The sequence below is a fragment of the Brassica oleracea genome, chromosome C5 (assembly GCF_000695525.1).
Source record: "Brassica oleracea var. oleracea cultivar TO1000 chromosome C5, BOL, whole genome shotgun sequence".
Taxonomy (NCBI): Eukaryota; Viridiplantae; Streptophyta; class Magnoliopsida; order Brassicales; family Brassicaceae; genus Brassica; species Brassica oleracea.
Genome location: NC_027752.1, coordinates 29,349,178 through 29,368,167, shown reverse-complemented (window position 1 = coordinate 29,368,167; position 18,990 = coordinate 29,349,178). Strand labels below are relative to the sequence as shown.

General features: G+C 33.5%; 3 protein-coding genes across 4 annotated transcripts; 2 read left to right on the top strand and 1 right to left on the bottom strand.

The window, feature by feature from the left end:
- Positions 1–2,942: 2,942 nt before the first annotated feature.
- On the bottom strand, positions 2,943–6,131 carry LOC106343336 (glycerol-3-phosphate acyltransferase, chloroplastic). 2 transcript variants are annotated; one of them, XM_013782516.1, is made up of 13 exons: positions 5,731–6,131; positions 5,311–5,408; positions 5,131–5,217; positions 4,953–5,050; positions 4,806–4,863; positions 4,565–4,666; positions 4,399–4,491; positions 4,216–4,352; positions 4,030–4,108; positions 3,825–3,944; positions 3,641–3,754; positions 3,386–3,537; positions 2,943–3,291 (listed from the first exon to the last, which is right to left on the bottom strand). In XM_013782516.1, exons 1-12 carry the CDS (start codon positions 6,020–6,022, stop codon positions 3,403–3,405), a joined length of 1,413 nt encoding a protein of 470 aa, XP_013637970.1. In that variant the 5' UTR covers positions 6,023–6,131; the 3' UTR covers positions 2,943–3,291; positions 3,386–3,402. The 2 variants fall into 2 exon arrangements, with proteins under 2 accessions (XP_013637970.1, XP_013637971.1); XM_013782517.1 differs by having other exon boundaries at positions 4,216–4,326; positions 4,430–4,491; positions 5,731–6,129.
- A 1,912-nt stretch (positions 6,132–8,043) lies between these two features.
- LOC106344935 (uncharacterized protein At1g32220, chloroplastic) lies at positions 8,044–9,194 on the top strand. Its single transcript, XM_013784225.1, is given in 8 exon segments — positions 8,044–8,077; positions 8,260–8,330; positions 8,398–8,514; positions 8,567–8,621; positions 8,705–8,850; positions 8,852–8,972; positions 8,975–8,983; positions 9,073–9,194. Coding segments are annotated over 8 exon segments (675 nt in total).
- Positions 9,195–14,311: 5,117 nt separating this feature from the next.
- On the top strand, positions 14,312–18,010 carry LOC106295049 (inactive poly [ADP-ribose] polymerase RCD1). Its single transcript, XM_013730821.1, has 8 exons — positions 14,312–14,565; positions 14,807–14,937; positions 15,138–16,326; positions 16,435–16,682; positions 17,014–17,093; positions 17,177–17,341; positions 17,420–17,515; positions 17,615–18,010. Exons 3-8 carry the CDS (start codon positions 15,248–15,250, stop codon positions 17,684–17,686), a joined length of 1,740 nt encoding a protein of 579 aa, XP_013586275.1. The 5' UTR covers positions 14,312–14,565; positions 14,807–14,937; positions 15,138–15,247; the 3' UTR covers positions 17,687–18,010.
- The last annotated feature ends 980 nt before the right edge of the window (positions 18,011–18,990 follow it).

Sequence of the window (18,990 nt, the reverse complement as noted above, 5' to 3'; positions counted from 1 at the left end):
AAATCAGAATCTATATAGAAAGAGGGTGAATTATAGTAGTAGCTTACATTGCGTGTATGTATATTCGAATAAGGCCAACTATGGACAATTTTTTTTAATCTGTGTTCATATTGAATAATAAAATCGTTTGCCTGTGAAGGTTTTGACGTTTTACGTCGTGGATTCCAACATCGATGCATCTGTATATTATTTTTTCAAGAAAAATCTGCGAAGGACACGAACGATTTAAAACCGATCGATAAACGAGTAAATAATTATTCCCAAATTTAAAACTGACAAGAACTAAAAAATAAATAAACATGGTATGTGAATGTGACACTATTCGAGAGGCACGTGCGATGCCAATCGCGTTTAATCAAGAAACTAACAATAAAAGTGTACAGACATTAATATGAGACAAATAGATGGGGTGGGTGGGATTCATTCACAAAATTTCTCATGCCATTCGTGGTTATGATTTCATCGCAAGACTAACTTCTCATAAAACAGCATCAACTACTTAAGTTCACATAAAAACGAAAAAGAGAATCTAGAGTTAAATCTAGTTGTAAATAAATAAGCTAGTTTGTTTTCACAAAAATATAGAGTCCAAATGTTACAAACCTTATCACACCATAGTTAATAGTAACAAAATTTTCTAATATATCTATTTATTTATATGTTTTTGTTACTATTAGGATTCTATATTTATTGTTATGATTTTCTCCAAAAAATTTCTTGGTTTTCTCCAAAAAATTTCTTGCCATCTGCAGTTAGATTTCATGGCAAGACTTAACTTCTCATAAAACAACATCAACTAAGTTACACATGAAAACGAAAAAGAAAAGAAACTCTAAGAGTTAAATCCAATTGTAATGCATATAAATAAATAAACTAGTTTGTTTGCACAGAAATATAGAGTTTGAATATTACAAACTGCATTGCACCATAGTTAGCAGTAATAAAATTTGTTTACCAAAAAAAGAAAAATCTATATATATATATATATATATATATATATATATGTTTATGTTACTATTAATACCACACCGCAACAGTTTTTTCGTATGTTGACATTCGGACTCATGGATTTACATTTTTAGCCAACGGAAATTACTAGCACAGAGCATTTTCTTTACTTATTTAGATGCAATTTACAAACAGTTTCCTTTGGCATTTTTCGAGAATTAAAAAAAAATTTGTAATCTTGCTTACAAAAACTAAAAAGGAAAATAAAAGAACCACTTTTGATTCTTGAGGTTGACGCGAAAGAGGTGATTGTACTCGTGATAACTGTACGTGGATATCAAGCTGAGAAAAGTGAAAACAACAGTAACTTTCACTTACCATCACAATTTAATTGTTCAGGAGAATAGTAGATCAGAACGGTAAAATGATTAGAATCATGGGATTCCTAGACTAATTTAACGAAAGTATTTAGCATAATTTTGTAAGCCGTTGAATGGCAATTTTGATTAGTATATTTAGCATTAAAATGGTAAATTCGCCCATAAATACTATATGTTTCTTTTCTATTTAAATACACACTCATATTACAATATACATAGGTTTTTACATAGATAAAAAAATATTTAATTTGTTTTTTCTAACCTGAGAGTCTGAGACATCATTTAATACTTTTCTTTAAAAATCTAAGTAATATTAATGTTATATAATATAATTGTATTGAAACTAACTAATATTGCATTATAAATTGAAAACATCATCCAAATTTATAAATCAAATTCTCTATAATATCAGTTAATATGCTTCACATAATATACTATTATCTAGTTATTAGTTAACATCTTAAACTAACAAAATATATTGTATAACCCAAATGGTCAAAATAGTAAAATTAATAAGATTTTGTATATAAATATGAAAAATCTAAATAAAACGAATCACTGAACTATCTTATGTAAAGAAACACAGAGAGCACTAGTTAGTTTATAAAAACATCAAACGATCAGCCTGAATATAGCTCCATCTTCGATTTGATAAAGACATATGCGTTTGAGTTTAAATAAAAGAAGAACGACAAAGAAGCAGAATAAGGTACGGTTTCAAATCAAAAAATTTGGCATATCTATATGCAGAAAATAAAGGAAAAGAAGAAACACATTGATCACACACAATTCTATTAAATCCTCATATCATTTTCACACTACAAAAAGATAGCCGAATATCACATCATCTTGAGAGAAAAACGGAATGATTATAATGATGAGGAGTTTGTCAAGTAAGTAAGCTTTGTTTTTGAAGATATATTAAATAATTTGACCACTAATTAACTGTGAAGAAAGTGTTAATTGTTGACTAAAACAGGCAGATGATAAAATTTTGAGTGGTGTTGCTGCCGCTTTTCCTTTTTCTAATCTGTAAATTACTCAGATGAACAGAATCCAATCTTGAATAGTCGTAGTAATATCGCCAGCCACTGCCATAATGTAAACTAATGGTAAAGAATAAGATAATAATAAACTTTAATACCTCACTGATTTTTTTTGCTTTTTTAAGCTTGAATGTTTGTTTCTGAAAATCAGAAAGTGAGAGAGGATAGTGGAAAGAAGAAAACAGAAAACGGACACGTGATACAGAGACAGAAGCTTGAAGGTTATATTGTGACATAAGATCCAAACCAGACCAGACAGTCCCACTCTGTCAACTTGGCAATTCACTGATAGTACAACACACTCCCTCTACGCGGTCTATGAAGTTATTATTAAGATCACAACAAAATAGTGAATGGCAAATATGAATAATAATCAAATTGCAAGAAGTCAATATAGATTTTTTAAGTTGGTTTTGGTCAAGATGGTGGAATAATTGAACAGATAAAGTTCCTTTTGAATAACTGAGTTAGAAAAACTGCAGAAGCATATTTGGCAGTTTACCGATCGATCACTACAAAAGCCCAGATATCTTTTTTTTTTTTTTTTGTTCAAAAGCCCAGATATCTATACCAGAAATTTTAAGTTGGAATAAGATCATAACGCATGAGTAGGAAGGAAGCAAAAAAAAAAAATGAATTATTCATCAGGCTCAATATAGTCGAGAGCAGAAAAAAAAAAGAATATTACATATGAAGAAAGTATATGTGATGATCTAAAATGAGCCTAGGAAGAGTGCATGTCGTCTCTCACTATTCATATGTACACAAACCCAACTTTTGTTCCCACGTTAGAAACCAAGATGGTAACTGTTTCTTTGTTTCATCAGGGAGAGAGGCTTCGTAATATATTTTCTGAAGATAGTGAAGTAACTTCCCTTACGACAACGTGTGATTATATCTGCATTTGTTTGTGTATCCTGCAGATACAGGAACAACCTTGTCTGGGGAACTTTCTTATATGATGTACATAATTACAAACTTTTGAGACGAAAGGTGTTTAGAAAGTGTTACCCGAACAACTTGAGAGCTTAATTCCAGGGTTGTGACAAAGATACTGTTGAAGTTGATGCTTCTATTCCTCTTCTGTGATTGATTGCAGAGTTCAGAGTCTTGTATTGTTCATCCACCGACTTGTACAGAGCTTGGCTGTATGCTTCTTTCGCCTGCCATATACCAAGCAAATATATCCATGAATGATGAGATGCACAATGGACTTGGAGAAACTAGATTAATACATTTGCTGATTTTAAAGTAAACAGACAAAACCTCATTCGGGTTGCTGCAGTCTGCCGTTACATCTGAGAAGCTGATTTCAGGAGCAATTGATAGTCCGGTACCATGGTACCCAACTAATCTTTTCTCTCCAATTTCTTTCTCAACCTGTAGATTCACAGTGAGTTAGGTGATGAGAGGGAAGTAAAGCAGAGAAGAAGAAAAAGAGTAGCAATACTTTGGGTGGAGGAGGCATTATGTCATAGCAAAGCAAAGACATTGGATAGATATGTCCAGGAGCACCAGAATGTTCAACTAGTCTTCTCATGTTGTCCACCGAAGAAGCATCAAAGGGTGCCTGAACAGTTGTTTTTATACATCAGTGTCTCTATGATATTCACCAGACACAGATAAGATCTGTGCATTCCATTAGGTTAACTTACAGGAAACCATTCCCCAGTAGAAGGATCCGGGCGGTCCCTTCCACCGCTTGGTGCAATCCATATTAGTTGGGAGCCAGACCTACAGTGTGGTTCATGCTACATTAGGAGAATAACATCAACCTAATTCCTTTATTTTCTGAGTCTTTACAAAAGTAATAAAAAAATTTCTATTATACTTCCTCTAACCTTAGCAATGTAGCCATCTCCTTTAAGCTTCGTGTGTTTGCTTTTCGTTTCATATCAACAAGCTCAGGATCATCGTTCATGTGCTTTTTCGAGTAGACACATATGAGATTCCTGAAAGCAGAAGGAATCCCGGAAGTCTTACAAGGTTGCTTATATTACAGTTCAGCCCATAAGGTAGCATACCATTGTCAAAAGAAAGGTTGTGATACGGTACCTTCCCATACTAAACGGCTTACAAAGAGGATCAGTGATGACTCGATCACCAGCCACACATTTCTGCAGCCACACACAAAAAAGGGATAAGTACAGAGATAGTAACGTATAGCTCAGAACAAGGCTCGAAGCTTACAATGTTCTCGCCTATGTATGGACATTGCGCTTCAAGTAACAAGGAAATGACAGCTGGATCAGCTTCACTTTGATGATTTGATATTAACACGACATTGTGTCCCTGATATCAACCAGTTAAACGTTATAGTCCTAAAAGAAAAGAAGTCAACTGTTGATGGAAGCAAAAGGCGTTAAAAAACTTCAAGTCTGTACACTAGTGCACAAGAGAGAGAGAGAGAGAGAGAGAGAGGGAAGAGGACCTGCCGAAGCTTATCTTCCAGCTCGGAGAAAATAGAAACATTTCCAACGTAAGAGTTTCTGCACAACAAATACATTTTAAAGGCCGTTGGTAGAAGATCCACTAATCAAACGAATAAGAACAAATAAGAGTGCAGATTCCAGCGTACTTGAAATCAATAAGGGGACTGATGTACATATGGACAAACTGGTAGTAGTCAAATGGTTCTCTCACAGCTTTATGATACGGATTAAAAGTATAAGGATCCTGAAATATTTAACAGCAAAGGAAAATCAAGTAACATAGAAGTCAGATGATTTTCTCCAAGATTGATGGAAAAGAAGTACCTCGACACCAAGAAGCATGCGATCGAAAGCAACAGACATGTTTGATATAACAGTCTTATCTGCCCCTGGAGCTCCGCTACTTAAAACCTATTGACATGAAAAGTTCAGTTCTTCAAACCAAGCAAACCTATCTGCACAGACTAATGAGTGATAAAAAAAAAAAGAAGCAAATTCATTTACGGCATTTTTGTAGTTCCAATACAATTCTTCCATCCCTGATGCAACATTGGGAGGCAACCTTCCAGCTTCTTTTTCCTTGTTTATACCAGAAATAAGATCTGCAAATGAAAATGCAGGCACTGTTACAGATCCAGAGACTCTCCTACGCTATCAAACATTTATTAGGCATTTCTTGGATTGCATAACTCAGTGTCTATGCATCAAGCCATTATATATCAAGAATGGAGCTAGATCAGAAGCACAATTCAAGAAATACGATTTCGATTGTACTTCTGTAAGGTATTGCAATCTGCGATAAGATAAAGGATTCGGATACTCTGAGCACAAGCAATCACCAGAATGTACAACCTCCAAAGCTTTCGATTTCGTATTAAGAACTAAGGAGTACATTCAAGTTCCTCGGAGAAGAAGAAGACTAACCTTCTTCAGTTCGCGCATCCAAGAAGGTACGGGAATGGTTGAGCTCACTCGCCCTCGTATTACTACTCTCAGTGAAAGAAGTGCTAGCCGCGACGACAGATTCCTTATCCTGAACGAGCTCGGACATCGCTCTCACACTCAGCGACGATGCGCCATGTGAACGAAGAGGCAGCTTCTTGGCGGTTAATCTGAAGGACACGAAGCCGCGACGAGCCGGAGAAGCGAGAGGGTGAAACGGAACCCTAGGCGAGGAAGCAACGGTTGCGGCGGAGGAGTAAAATGTGAGAGTCATTAAAACGTGATTTTGGACGAAGCAGTGAGAGAGAGAGAGAGGGCGTGTGTGTGAAGGAGATCGCTTCCTCACTTTTTTTTTTTTTATTTATCCCCCACCAGGACTCCTCTTCCTTCCCCCCTTTTCTTTTCCTCTATTTAGTGTGTATATGAAAATAGAGAAAATTACATTGCGACATACATCTATATACGCTATGACATATTTTGAGCACGTAGAGTACTTTCTTTTGTCAAAATGTCTAATATATCTTTTAACTTGTCGAACAAAAACGTAAAACAATAAACTCTATCCATTTTCATTTTTAACTCCTAAGGTAAATATAAAAAATATTTTAATCAACCTAATTCATCTCTTCTCTTTTCATTTCGTGTCGAACAAAAAATTCTATCCACTTTCATTATCGACGATTTTCAAATAAAAATCACGTCTATTCATCGTGTTCTTTACCATTGTTTTGTCTTAATCTTTTTCTCTACGAGGAACTGAAGAAAAAACCGGTGACGATGAATAGTCAAGCCATGGACACATGTTCCACCATCTATTCTAAACTCATCCATGACCATATCCATTTATTTATCTAAAGACCACATTTTTTTTGTGCACAAGACTTCACATATTTAATACTCTATATTTTATAAAAATAATTTTCAGATATAAACATTGAAATTAATTATAAATGCATTTTTCTTTGATTAACTATTTTCAATAAATTAAATCAAAAAATTATTCAATTTAATTATTTTATACATTTATAAACAATAAACAGTTAGTATTTAAAAGAAAATGCATATAAAATTCTAAAATCTATCTTCTTTAAACACTTCATAAACATTTTAAATGGGAGGGGACACTTAACAATTTTTAAATACTAAAATGTGGATATATGTAGAGTCAAGAAGAATGCATTTGATGTCAAAAAAAAAAAATAATAATAATGTAGAGTCAAGAAGACCAAATTTTCTTTTTTTTCAACATTTTGAAGACCAGATTAAAAGTTCATGTATCTTGTTTTTTCTTCCTTACTTCCTTCGTCCGTACTTGTTTCTAGCCTTTTCTTGGTTTAAAGAAGTCATATTTCATATTTGTGTGTACACACAACAATATCTAAATATAAATCATGTGATGTCAAGAACAAAAAATCACGTAAAGATTTTAGGGAATTTGCACTAGATGACTATGAAAGATTCCAACAGATCGACTCGAGAATCGTAGATCTATAAGCCATCGTAGACTTTTGAGACCTGAAAAATTCCAACAGATCGACTCGAGAATCGTAGATCTATAAGCCATCGTAGATTTATAAGCCATAGATAAGCGTACCTGAATCAAAGCAGTGAAGACGGCGAATACAACATACAAGTCGATGATCTGCAAAAAAAAAGAAAGAAAAGAAAACAAGTTCCATAAAGACGAAGAAGGATGCGCAAAAAGGGAAGGGAAATTCAACAATGGCGATTGGCGAACCTTGAGATTAGTCGGAGTAGCGGAATAAGCGGAGTGAATAGATCGGAACAGATCCTGAGCATCCTTACTTGTCGATTTCACCATTCTTCTCAATGATCGAATACAGATCTCCTAATCTTCTTCTTCTTCTGTCCTACTACTGCTTTCGTCTTCGTCTTCACGAGACTTGACACTCTTAACGAACCTCTCGTAATGGCTTCGCTTTACAAACGGGCCGATTTAAATATTTTGGGCCTTATTAATGAACACCCATCTGAACTAGCCAATAGATCCTTTAAACCAAATAAAAAATAAATATATTTTTCTCGCTTCATTTCCACCGCGTAGTTCTTCTTGCTTCTACAGTCTTCTCCGGCGATTTTCAGATACAACTTTCTGTTCAAATAAGTTCAGTTGTTACTTTTGTCAGAACAATGACTTCATTTTTCATTTTTCCGGCTATTTCACTTCTCCCATCTGCTTTATTTCGTCCTCGTTCTCTCTCATCACTCTCTCTGTAAACTACATTTGTTCATTGAGTTTCATTAACTCTATGCAATAATTGATAATTTTGGACAATGGGAGGCTTGACAGTTACCATCCTTTGTAGTAGTATGTAATTAAATTCACAAAACTAGCTAGAGACTCTGAATCCCTCAAATCAAAAAGATGAGAAATTGATCAAATTTCTCTTTAGAAAGCTATTAAGGATGTACTAAAGAGACGTCACACTTTCATTATATTGTGAAATAAAGCTCTTTTTTTGTGCTTGTTGTGTTTATATGTTATTTAAGTCTTGTCTTGTGTTAAGTGCAGTTATGATGAAGCTTCGATTGATATTGTGGCGGATATCAAATCTGAAAGGGTACTAAGGGAGAAGACATTATAACATTTCATGTCTTAGTTAAGATGGCATTTCTTGTCTTGTTTAGGTTGTACTTCTTGGAGGAAATGGTTTCGTTGGCTCAGCTATCTGCAAAGCAGCAATCTCCAACAGAATCGAGGTTTTAAGTGTCAGCAAGTAAAAGAAAGAGAGTATCAACACTAGTGTGTAACAAAATCTTCACTTTTTGAGCTATCAACCTCTGTTGATTCTTTAAGTCTGGTCATCCCAACTTCCAAGATTCATGGTTGGATCAGGTTACATGGGTTACTGGTAACCACTTCTCTTTCATTATACTATTCATATAAACGAATCCAAGTTTGGTTTCTTAATGTGTCTGAGTTTTTTTTTGTTAGGTGATGTTTTCTATTTGAATTGGAATGAAGTACTTCTCGGTGCTACTGTTATAGTTTCCACCATTGGTGGTTTTGGAAATGGAGAACAAGCTAAAAACTTCTAGTCATCATCTTCGTTGTGTTTCATTTCAGACATCTCTTATCGTGTGTGCATGGGTTCTTAAGTTTGTCTTGCTCACTGTTCACGACTACAATCTTTCGCCAGTTGTTCTATCCAGCGGTTATTTCACCGAAAAACGTAATGCAGAGGCAGAACTTCTATCCAAATACATAACTCCGGTAAATCAATAGATTCAAGCCACCTTCTTATCAGAAACCCACCTTGTGTTTTTTTATGATCTCTTAACTCCTTGTTCTTGTTCTTGTAGGAGTTGTGTTGAGATCAGGTTTCATATACCGGAAACGAAAAGTGAATGGATTCGAGGTTCCGCTTGATCTGGTAGGGGAACCACTAGACAAGATTGGTTTAGATGACGTCAACTGTGTTTAACAGAAGTGAAAACGATGTTACCTTTCACTTAAAATTCTTAAAAATCCTCTCATATAGATTATATTGTTAGCTTTCTTGTCCGTTATGCTTCCATAGTGTAAATTAATTTTAATTGACTCATTATCATTGCAATCAAAGTGAAGAATAAAAATCAGAAACGCATAACATTAAACTAATTCCAAAACCAGAAAATCGTTTGGAAATTACCTCATTTTCGTCCTTTTTCACGATATGGAAATCGACTACACTTCGAAACGATATAAAGGAAAATCAAAGTGAAGAAGAAGAAGAAAGAACATTTGGAGAATAAGAGAAGTTAATACATATTAGGGTTCCTAACTCGCATTGAAACTAACTTGAATTATAAATTGAATTACAGCTCAATTGATTTGATTTTTTTGGCTGAGGGTGAGCGTGCTTTTCATAGTTTATATGTGTTTAATTAAACACTAATGTTGTCTTCGCTTAAACACAGTTGATGTCGTCTAAATCACTGTGTAAAATCTGTAAATTTTAAAAGTTTGTGTATTTAGTGGATACAAAAATTAAACACTAATATCATCTTCACTTCTGTTAAACATAGTTGATGTCATCTAAATCAATGTGTAAAATCTGTAAATTTCAAAAATTTGTATATTTAATGGATACAAAAATTAGTTTGTGCATTAAATGGAGATCCAAAATAGTTCATATATTTTATGAGAAAATGAAAATTAGTTCATGTATTTTTAACCACATGTTTGGTTAAACATTAAATTCATCATCACTTCTGTTAAACAGGGCGTCTAAAGCGACGTATAAAATTTACAAATTTTAAAATTTTGTGTATTTAATAGAAAACAAAAATGAGTTCATGTATTAAACGAGGATCCAAAATAATTGTGTATTTTATTAGGAAATGAAAATTAGTTTGTGTGTTTTTAAGGAATTTTTCCTATTTAAAAAGGTTGTGCAACATTATCTAGTCTCGTCATTGTCCTCCTTAATGAATAGATGGAGCTTGAATCTAGTGGACAAAATAAAATATCTAAAAATGTAAATGAAAAGTTTTGAAAAAAGATATTTATGTTTACTTAATACTTATTTTGGTGCAACATTGGTGACATTAGAATGGCAATAATCACGAACCACAAAGTTTGACTGAATCATTTAAATTCAGATTTTTCTTTGTTATTTTCGTAACCTTCTTATTGTTGCAAGACATACATGCAATATAATACCAACCCTAATTACCGTTTACTCTACAAATGGTTGTCTTAATAATGCATTTCTCTTTTTATAGACATTATAGATCCTAAAATCTACACTAAGTATTTAATAGTGATCAAAAGTTTAATCTGGAGAAGAGAGGATGATGTGGGAAACAATATGTAATCAGATTTCAGTAGGCAAAGATGAATTTTATTGATGAATAAGACTGAATACAATAAGAGAAACGAGATCCAATATTACAAATGAAATCCATAAGAGAAAAGACTTAAAGCGAAGTGAAATGAGGTCGATGTGTGTTAAGCTCTCTCTAGGGTTTTCTCTCCGTCCCTTTCCTTGTTTCTGACGATCTCCTTTTATAACCAATCGATCTCGAATTTCTCTCAACTTCCCCGCGATCTTCGGCTCTTCAAATCGATCAGGACTCACTAGCATGGATTGGGCTTTTTCGTAGGTCGCACTGCCTGAATCATCCAGGCCCGATCAAAGTGTTGACCGAAATTGAGTCCAACATACATAATATTCTAGTAAAAAAATTTTGGCCCTCTTTTTTGTAAAGGGCTAAGGCTTTTTGGAAATATATATAAAAAGATGGACTTGCACTAAAACAAATCTTGGTAAATTTTTTGAAAGATGTCTAAGTATTATATGTGTTTATCACTAAATGTTTTAAAATATTTTATTAGTCATTAGGATTTTTGATATTGATATTTCTGGACAATGCCTCTAGTGGTCTTTTTTGTATCTCTTAACAATTTTCAAATCTTCGTCACTCAAACTTGTTAGAGCCAAATTATTACTAGATGGTCTGTAATATTTCAGATGACAAAATCAGTATCACTTAAAACTAACAAACAACATTTGCAATACAAAATTTATTAACTTATATTTTGAGAAACTCTTCAACATCAGATCCTTGAGGGTTTATGATCACATTGGATATGTCAAATGCATTTGTTATTTGGAATTTCCCTGCAAATATTTATAAACGACATCATTTATAGATGAATGATCACATAATTAATTATTTAGCCTAATTAATTATAGCTCACATACAAAATTCTTTTACTTTTGTAAACATTTATTTTAGCAAATCTCACCAAAGTCATGAATTTAGTTTCTTTAGATTTTTGGTAATCAATTAAGACTTTTTTTTAGCAAAATGACTCTATGGACAACATGACACATTTTGATCACTGCAGATATCCATATCCAACAATAATAAGATGGATTTTCAAAAAGATATATACGACTTCAAAATAGATAAGGATTTAATATTACTTTTGTCTCTTAAAGATAGCTGATTTTTTTTTTACTTTCTTTACCATGTACGTGAAAAATTTGAAGATCTCCAATATTAATAGCTTCACTGATAACATATATAATTGCCAAATGTTAGAGATTAGCAAAACATATATGTTTTACAATGATTATGCTATAAAATATATTGCTAATTAGAAAAATTGCTTTCAAACTTCCACTAAAAATAGATTCAAATGGTGTATGATAAAAAATTATCATCAAGTTTGACAGATGAATCGGTGACTGTAGTATTGTTGGTGAAGTTAAGCTTATAATTATGGCTTGTAGGTCTGTAGTTTCCGAATAGCTGATGCAGCTGATAATTCATCAATAATCTTCCATATGCCAACCTGAAGATGCTTCTTTACGTGAGGTATAAAGATTTTTTTGCATGAGCAGTATATCTTAACACCCTAATAAACTCATTATGGTTAATAACAGATAAACAATATACAAAAAAACTTAGATACGTTTTATAGGAAATATTTAACTTGGAATAAGAACAATACATAAAAAACTAATAATGAAACTTACACTTTGATCTGCTAAAGTTCCAAAGAATCGCTACCGAAAGTTGTGTGTTTGAACCCATGAATAGATAACTTTAATCTCTATTCACCATGCAGTTTTGTATGGTTTGAGATCTTTCAAAAAAATTATCTCGTTAGGAGAAACCATTGTCATTTTTAATGTTTTGATCTTTTAAAGTCATATGAGAGCTTTTGGTGAAGTTATAATCCGAGAAGCTGTATTTATTTTATTGCCTTTAAGAACAAAATATGTTGCTTGTTATTTGTTAGATTGTTCGATGATATACATATTCATTATACTTTTTAGGGACAAAATATATTGTTTGTTAGCTTGTTCCGGATGATTAGTTATTTTTAGATATACTATGGTGAAAGAAAGAATCAAATTATTCTTTAATCATATATTGTTTATAAGTTTGGTAATTGTTTGAAAGATATGTTGTTTTGATTTGTTAGCTTAAAGATTTTTATATCGTTTAAAATAAGTTGTTTTGATTTGTTAGTTTTAAAATTTGTATATCGTCTTAAAATCAAGTGTACAATATTATCATAAGTTCATCAACTAATCATCCGGAATATTGTACCAATACTAGTTTGGTTAGGGTTTATATTTTTATATTGTTTAGAAATCGATTATAAAATATTAATATAATTGAGATATTTAAGGAACATTTATGACATACCGCATGTAGATTTGTAGTTCCCGCCTATTATATTAAATAAACATAAAAAAATCGATTTGTTTGCGATTTTGGTTAATGGAAGTTATAAACGATGGTATAATTATAAGTTTTTTTAGTTTAAGTATATTGACTACCATATAAACTTGTATATAAAGTGCATTTTTATGTTAAGTCACAACATGTTTAATTAATATTAAACATACAACAATAAATTTTAAATACGACTTTAAATTAATAGATTAAATATCCAACATAAAAAAAGTTAAATAGAAATAGAAATAATATTTTATTTCCTTTTATTTATGATAATCCATATATATAAATTAAATAATAAAAATGTTACAAAATATACTATTTATGATATAGGAAAACAACAACCGTTAAAAACCCCGACAAAATTTTGAATAACCGTTATAATAAATGTACTGTTGGAATACACAATCTATATATTTTGCCGCCAAAATATTTTACATTAGAAATTTATTTTAAATATTTTTATTGTTTAAATATTTTCAATTTTTTATATTTACTATTTAAAAATCATCTAAAAATCTCCCAACTAGTAAACAAAATCATTTGCAAAATCACTAAAACTTCATTCATTAATAATCAGTAAATACAATGTAGATCTCTATGCAATTTAAAATACTGTTATTTATTTCTATAGTTATCCCCTTCGCTTCACAATCTAATCATGGTCCTTATCAGTCTACACACGTTATTTTATTATGTTTGTCCCGTTACATTACAAATTTACAATTAAATAATTCAGCAAGGCCAAATATCCAAAATAGGACATTTCTAAATTTATGTCACAAAAACAATCTTCAATAACTAAAATGACCAAAATAGCGTTTTATCTTTTGAAAATTTTAATTTTTTTTTATTTTTCAAAATTTGAAATCTTATCCCAAAATTCCACTCCCCAACTCTAAACCTTAAAACCTAAATCTTAAGCCTTAAACTCTAAACCCTAAACCCTAAATCCTAAATTCTAAACTCCACCCCTTAACTCTAAACCCTAAATCCTAAACTCTAAATCCTAAACTCCACCCCTTAACTCTAAACCGTAATGTCTAAATTAATTTACCTTTGGGGTATAAGTGTATATTTATCTCTTTTAATAAAATATTAAATGTTATTTTAGTTATTTTTATTTTTAAAGACTATATTTGTGACAAAAACTTTTTTAGTGCTATCCTATTCCGCGAGGGTTTGTATATTTTTCTACTCAATGATGATATATTATTCCATTTATTTATTCGACCATATCTTTTCTCCGTGTATTGACCGACTTATAAACATATCACCGTCCAATCAAATATCGACTTTGACTTTAAAATAGGTGAACGACATGTGATATTAAAATACCTACTTGATTTGCTTTCCATCCAAGCAAATTTTTGGTCAGGAGAGGAGGAAAGATCAGGAATCGCCGACTTAACTCTTTTTTTTTTTCTTCTTCGTCCTCAGAATCGCCGAATATAAATGATTCGAAACAGTTTCTTCTTCGTTATCGCCGGCTTAGGGTTTTCTCCTCTATAAGCATATCTATCTTCTCTAGTCGTCTTATCTCCCTCCGTGATTTGTCGTTTAGCTTTCGAAGAAAAACCCTTGCCTGAGCGATCGATCCGAATATTTCATCAGGTTAATTTTTGTTTTCTCGTCAATTGTTTCTGGTAGATCGGCTTAGATTCGTGTGATTCAGAGACGTGTTTGAGTCGTTTGGGTTTAAATTGATGGATCCTTCGTGTCCACGATCTGAGTTTTCACGAAAGAGAATCTATGAAACTGCGATTTGACTTGTTTTTGGTTTATTGATTCTCTGAAGAAGCCACATGTTAAAAAAAGATGATGACTAAGTTTTTTTGTTTGGCTTGTATTGCAGGAACTTTCTTGCCGACGGGTGTAGAAACTTACTAAGACGGTGGCGTTTCTTCTCTGATTGTGTTTATTTTATATGACAAAGAAGATGAACACACTTGTCTCTATCTATCAGACTCTAACTGTTTCCGTTGGGTGAGTTTCAAGCTCATTATTCTTGGCTTTACTGTTCTATCTTCGCTAAGTTTGCAGCTTTTCATGTTTTTGATTGTGTGTGTGCATCCGAATGTTATGTAAACTGTGGGGAGTTTTTTCTTGGACTCTATTTTCCTACTTATAACTTATATAATATTGTTATCTAACACTCCTTGAACGTTTCCATTTCTTTTATGCAGTGTTTTTTAATGCTGTCGGCAAGGCACTATCTTTAGGACTTACAGCGAGTTAGAGCTACAGTTGACTTTTTCTTTCAAGGTTATAGGTTTAGCGTTGTTAACAACTAGATATGGAAGTCAAGATCGTCAAGGGGTTGGATAGTAGATGTGAAAATGGTTTCGGTAAGAAGAGGAAGCGCCCACCAAGCTATGCTGCTTATGTTAATGGAGTATCGTGTGCCAAGCTGCAAGATGTTCCCCCACCGAACCCGCAGAGCCAACTTCCTGACAAAAGAAGGAAATTGGAAGGTGAAAACAAGATTTGTTCTTCTGAGAATCGCTCTGGGAAGTCGCTTGTCAGATACTACACTTACTTTAAGAAGTCAGGGATCGCAAAGCGTGTTATGATCTACGAGAAGGGTGAATGGAATGATGTTCCCGCTCATATTATCTGTGCCATCCAGAAGGATTTAGATGAAAAGAGAGCAGCAATTGAGTTTGAGTGGTGTGGTCATCGTTTTCTCTTGGATTTCTTGCACATGTATAAGCTAGATTTGGAAACAGGGTCAAAAACTCCGCTTGCATGGATTGACATTGGAGGCAAATGTTTTTTCCCTGAAATTTACGAGAGCGATGAAAGGAACTATTGCTGCCGTCGTAACTGCACTGAAGATTTGAAACGGTCTTCTTCGCATGAGATCAACTTGCGCCTTGAGATTGATGTTAACGGTGGGGAGTCACCGAGGTTGAATTTGGAGGAGTGCAGTGATGAAGCTGGTGACGGTATGGATGATGTTCCAGCAGAGGATAGCTGCAGCCGTAAGATTGGAGCTGCTGTTTCGAAATGGGATGAGACGGATGCTGTTGCAGTCTCTGGTCCTAAGCCTGCTGGAGCCGAAGGACTTGATAAAGATGCTGTTCAAAAGATGTTTGCCATAGGTACAGCTTCTCTAGGGCCTGTAGCCGTGCTTGATGTTGGCCGCTTTTCCAGTGAGATTGCTGAAGCTCGTCTAGCTCTTTTCGAGAAGCAGGTTGAAATCACTAAGAAACGTCGAGGGGATGCAAACGTTAGATACGCATGGCTTCCTGCAAAGAGGGAAGTCTTATCTGCGGTTATGATGCAGGGACTTGGAGTTGGAGGAACATTTATTAGAAAGTCCATGTACGGTGTTGGAATACATCTAACTGCTGCGGACTGCCCTTATTTCAGGTTTACCCTTGCTATGTTCACTGATTCTTCCTCATACTAGTTTAGCTCTACTTATATTTTAAGCTCCGACCTTCAATATATATACGTTACTGAAAAACTTGTTTCCAGTGCTAGGTACTGTGATATTGACGAAAACGGAGTACGATACATGGTTTTATGCCGTGTAATAATGGGGAACATGGAGCCTCTTCGTGGTGACAAAGCGCAGTTCTTCTCTGGTGGAGAAGAATATGACAATGGAGTGGATGATGTCGAGAAACCAAAGAATTACGTTGTGTGGAACATCAATATGAACACCCATGTATTCCCGGAATTTGTTGTTAGGTTCAAGCTGTCTGTTCCCACCAATGCTGAAGGTGATTAGTTTGTTTTCTTTTCATGAAATCTTCTCACAAATTAAAATCATAACTGATGACGCATTGAAAGGGAGACGGCTTAGAGATCTGGCTGAAGCTCAGGTCTCGACTTTGTAATTTGAGAAAGAAAAAATAAATAATCCATTGTCTGTCCCTTAAATTCTAACGACCTCCGGTGTTATTGAACACATTTGGTTTTCAAGAGACACGTCTGTGATTTTCATCATCCGGGGGTCGGATGGAGATACTCACGGGCTTAATGGGTATTCCGTTCCATCACATACTGTTTTGTGATGTATAAGAAATCGATGACATACACTGGTTTCTGCAGGTAATTTGGTTGCTAGGAATGATAACTCGGGTGTAACTTTGGAAGGACCAAAGGATGTTTCTCCACAGTTGGTGTCACACGTGAGTTTGGTTCTTTTTCTGCTTTCTATGATGTTATCAAAGGGATTGAACAACTATACTTTGGTTTGTTTGTTTAAATACAGGGACCTGAAGGAGGTTCAGGGAGCGGGAGCGCAAACAGTGTTGGTTCGAGCACTACGAAACCCAACTCTCCACGGATGCCTTTTCCTGTTGTGTTTGCAGCAATCTCACATAAGATTTCAGAGAAAGACATGTCTTTAATCAATGCTGACTACCAACAACTGAGGGTAGAAACTGATTTGGGAGAGTTTTTGCTATATACATCTTGAGAATTGCCTGAAAGCTGGAGTTTCTCTGTTTTGCAGGGGAAAAAGATGACGCGAGCAGAGTTTGTGAGGAAACTGCGTGGGATCGTAGGAGATGATCTCCTTAGGTCCACCATAACAGCTCTTGAAAACCAGGCAAGTTTGTTAGTAGTAGTGGAGATTTCGTTTATAGGATAAGGGAAATCATAAGCTAACAAGACGGCTCTCTATTTTTTTGGGTGTGTTTGACTTCAGCCAAAGTTGACGAATGATATTCCGGGAAGCATGAGAGAGGTTGAACAAGGTGCAGGCGGGATGATGATATGATGATGATGACGAATATCAAAAGGAAGCCGCTTTTTATCTTACCCCTCCCTTTGTGGTTGTTAGTTATCCTTTCGACTTCTTTATATAATGTCTTTTCTCTAACTTTTAGTAGACTTTTGGTTCTTACGTCTGTGTTTGGGTCGGGGGGTTATGAGTTGAATGTGCCGACTATTCTGTCGTGAAAAAAAAAACGTACTTGTCATATTGATGTCGTTGGGTCTTTCTTTTATTAGTTGCAAAACCTTGTTGTGGAAGTCGTTGACTGTTGAGTCTATTGTCCAAGTTCTCTTTACTGTTATTTATAATTCTTCGGTTTACCTTATACTTAGTTGGTCCGCTCTATTGGCCGGGTGTATAAATTTAGGAAAATATTTTATGAAGCATTTTTAAGAAAATATTCGAAATCGAAAAAGTATTTTTTAAATTTTATGAAGCAGTTAAAAAATAAAAATAAAAAATATATATATATATATATTCTAGATTGAAAACAATATTATAAACTAACAAATATTCTTTCTGCTTCATATTAAGTGTCAGTTTAGCTCATTTTTTTTGTTTCACAAAAAGTGTCATTCTATAATATCAATGCAATTTATACAATTTTTCAGCTCAAAATTAATTGTAAAATGCATTGATTTTATAAATAAATCGATTTATCTAAAATACTATTGGTTAGATATGTGTTATTAATGAAAACATAAATACATTTTAATGAGTTCTTTAATATGCGTGAAAAATGTCTAAGTGACAATCTTTGTGACACGGAGGGAGTATAATAAACAGAGTAGAATATATGTTTGTTTCAGTTCATAATTATTTTTATATGATATTATCAGGTGTGGCATTTTGATGTTCTTTATTTTATTGTGAGGAACACGTTTAGTTCATATCATTGTGTTATGTAGTAAAAGATGGTTTATTTATTTCTGGTTTCGTGGTTGAAAAATGAGAGATTATGTGTAAAGTAGAACACGTAAAAGTCTATTCGAAAAAGTAAATTAGTATTTTGTTTTTGTTTTATGAAAGATTTTGTCCTACAACTATTACGTTATTTCTGTTGTTATGTATTCAGTTAAGTTACTTTTCAGTAGTATTTGTAATGCTGAATTTCTGATATCACATTTATATGTTTGTTAGTCGGTGTGGTCCGAACGTAGTTTTATATTTACAGGATTCTGAGAGTTTGAACAGAGGGATCCTTTTTGAACTGTGTAGTTGTAAATGCATTGCAGAAATTTTTATTGTTTTCGAGCTAAATGTGGTGGTATTACAAATGAAGAACATTGGATATTGATGAAGCCATA

Coding starts and splice junctions, on each gene's coding strand:
- LOC106343336 (XM_013782516.1), bottom strand. CDS start 6,022: ATGACTCTCACATTTTACTCCTCCGCCGCAACCGTTGCTTCCTCGCCT. Junction 4,864..4,952: donor AGTCCCCTTATTGATTTCAA/GTACGCTGGAAT, acceptor TTTGTTGTGCAG/AAACTCTTACGTTGGAAATG. Junction 3,755..3,824: donor TAATGCCTCCTCCACCCAAA/GTATTGCTACTC, acceptor GTGAATCTACAG/GTTGAGAAAGAAATTGGAGA.
- LOC106295049 (XM_013730821.1), top strand. CDS start 15,248: ATGGAAGTCAAGATCGTCAAGGGGTTGGATAGTAGATGTGAAAATGGT. Junction 16,327..16,434: donor GCGGACTGCCCTTATTTCAG/GTTTACCCTTGC, acceptor ACTTGTTTCCAG/TGCTAGGTACTGTGATATTG. Junction 16,683..17,013: donor TGTTCCCACCAATGCTGAAG/GTGATTAGTTTG, acceptor TGGTTTCTGCAG/GTAATTTGGTTGCTAGGAAT.